Genomic DNA, 2877 nt, shown 5'->3' on the forward strand with positions numbered 1-2877 from the left:
GATGGAACAGTGAACCCATCTACTTCCTGATTTGTATGATGGAACAGAGAACCCGTCTATTTCCTGATCTGTATGATGGAACACAGAACACATCTATTTCCTAATTTACCTGTCTCCTTCCTGAGTTGTACGATGTAACACATAGTCCATCTCCTTCCTAAGCAGTACGATACGATAGAACACAGGACCTGTCTCCTTCCTGTGCGATATGATGGAACGCAGAACCCGTCTTCTTCCTAAGCTGTATCGTAGAACGCAGCATCTTGTCTAACTTGTGTTTAATTTTTGGAACAGTGGAACTTGGAACCTTTGTTGATCTGAACGTGGATCCCAGGAGGAACTGGAGTCATGGAGTCATGGTTCTCTCCCTGATATCTCAACTGATTTCCTTAGATTTTCCCATGATGCATCACAAAGAGGTGGCGCGTTCACAGGTGTTCCTCCAGTTAACTCTGATGGTGTCAGCTAACCAATCAGAAACTTCTAAAGCCATGACATCATCATGTGGGCGTTCCCAGACATTTATGTTGGTGTGTGTAAAGTGTCTAATCTTTCTGTCATGGAACGGAACCATTTAGTGGATCTTTTCGAACCAAATCCAGGAGCTTCAGTCTGTTCGGGTCAGACTGAGAAGAAAGGGGTCGGTTTCTTTTATCATCCGCTTTCATCTGGGGGGCGTGGAGGAGGCGGTCAGCACGCGCTGATTGGAAAACCTGCTGACGCGCACGCGCTAATCGGAAGCCGAGGCTCCGGTCCCGGGGAGGACCGAGGGAGGGTTCTGGTCCTCCGGATCCGTCGGTTCCAAACTCAGATCTCACATGAATAATTCAGGCACGCGCGCCGCTCTGTAGCATCAGCTCCTCTCACGCGCTATGAGTTCTGTTACCACGTTCGGTTCTGCGCGAGACTCCTCACGTACCGCAGGGACACGAGGAGAACGGGTCTGAGGACTGTGACCAGGACCAGAGGAGTCCAGGTGAGACACCTGGACTGGACACCTGACAGGACAAACGGCGGGAAAAACGAGGAGTAGCATCATTAAACCAGAACCCGGACCGAACTGTGCAGGTAAAACTGACCCAGAACCTAAAACCCGGACCGAACTGTGCAGGTTTACGAGAACACCTGGAAAGTCTTCCTGCCCTAAAAGGCGGACCAGAGCCGGTCCGGTTCGGCATGCTGCTCCTCTGCCTGCTCAGTGCCGCGTGGCTCGCGGCCAGCCCGGTTCGGGCTCAGAACGAGACCGAACCCATCGTCCTGGAGGGGAAGTGCCTGGTGGTCTGTGACTCCAACCCGACCTCGGACCCCACCGGGACCGCGCTCGGGATCTCCGTGCGCTCCGGCAGCGCCAAGGTGGCGTTCTCCGCGGTCCGGAACACGAACCACGAACCGTCCGAGATGAGCAACCGGACCATGGTGATCTACTTCGACCAGGTAGGACCAGAACTTCTGTTTGGTTGTGTTGCATGAAAGGAAAGCAGGTTGTCTTCCTCTGAAGGTTCTGTTATCGATGGTTCTGGTACTGAAGGTTCTGTTATCGATGGTTCTGGTACTGAAGTACTGAATCAAAGCTCAGAACCAGTGGTGAATAAACGGACTGCTGTGAAAAGTTCCTCTGATCCAGATGAAGGCCAGAATGGTTCAGTTCACCAGAACCGGCTGCTCACAGATCTGAGTTTGAACAAGTTTAAAACCTGCATCCAGTGAAACTGTTCGAAGGACCAGAACCTCAGGTTCTGCTGCAGGTCCAGCTGCTGCAGCAGAACCTCTCGGTCATTTAAAACAATGGAACAGTTCACTTTATTCGTCTCCAGATCAGATTACAGCACAGTTTATAATCTGAGGGTGGTCCGGGGCCACAGGGGCCATTAAAGTCCCAGCTAACGGTCCCAGAAGGACTTCTGAACCAACACCTTCCAGAACATCCCCTGGAATCTGATCCAACAGAACCAGGAGGATGTGCTGCGGACCGGTTCAGCTCAGCCCTTTGTTCATTTCAATCCTTCACTTCATGCTTTCACAATGGCAGAAAAAAAACCATAACAAATAATTAAAATAATTCTTTCTTTCTTTCTTTCTTTCTTTCTTTCTTTCTTTCTTTCTTTCTTTCTTTCTTTCTTTCTTTCTTTCGCTCAGGTTTTAGTAAACATTGGGAGAAATTTTGAAGAGGAGCGAAGTACTTTCATCGCGCCACGAAAAGGGATTTACAGTTTTAACTTCCACGTTGTCAAAGTCTACAACCGCCAAACCATACAGGTACTTCTTTCTATTGTGCGCGCGTGTGTGTGTGTGTGTGGGGGGGGGGGGGGGGGGCTTCATTGTTACCATAAACACTTAATGAATCAAAAGCTCAGTGGCTGCAGTTCTGTCGTGTTTGAGGCCTGAGATGAAAGTTAACGCCCTGCAGTCCATTCAGGATTAATCAATGCAACCACAGATGATTATTGATTTAGGCACAAAGTTGTTCAATAAATCCTAGATAATTAATCAATATGGACCATGTTATTAATTGAAAAGGAACAGGCAATTAATCGATAACAAAAAAGTAATTAATAGATGTGGAACAAATGATTAATCATGTGATTAAACAATAAGGAACAGGTGATTAATAGATAAAGAGCAAACAATAAATGGATATGGAACAAGTGATTAATCAATATGAAAATGGATGATTAATAGATGAGGAACAGGTGAAAAATCAAATAGGAACACACGATTAAGCGATAAACAGGTGATTAATCAATATGAATACAGGTGATTAATAGATGAGGAACAGGTGAATAACCTAAAAAGGAACATGTGATTAAACAATAAGCAGGTGATTAATCAGTATGGAACAGGTGATTAATAGATAAGGAGCAAATGATAAATGGATAT

At 46.6% G+C, this 2877-nt stretch overlaps 1 protein-coding gene across 1 annotated transcript in view; it reads left to right on the forward strand.

The window, feature by feature from the left end:
- Positions 1-786: 786 nt before the first annotated feature.
- The window catches only part of cbln1 (cerebellin 1 precursor), a 15720-nt gene continuing 13629 nt past the window's right edge, over positions 787-2877 (forward strand). Inside the window, exons 1-2 of the mRNA XM_037682586.1 lie at positions 787-1434; positions 2137-2256. Of these exons, the coding sequence (XP_037538514.1) occupies positions 1177-1434; positions 2137-2256 (378 nt within the window). The 5' untranslated portion in view covers positions 787-1176. The remainder of the gene's footprint in view (positions 1435-2136; positions 2257-2877) is intronic.

Source organism: Nematolebias whitei, chromosome 10 (genome assembly GCF_014905685.2).
Source record: "Nematolebias whitei isolate Nwh7 chromosome 10, NemWhi1, whole genome shotgun sequence".
Classification (NCBI taxonomy): Eukaryota; Metazoa; Chordata; class Actinopteri; order Cyprinodontiformes; family Rivulidae; genus Nematolebias; species Nematolebias whitei.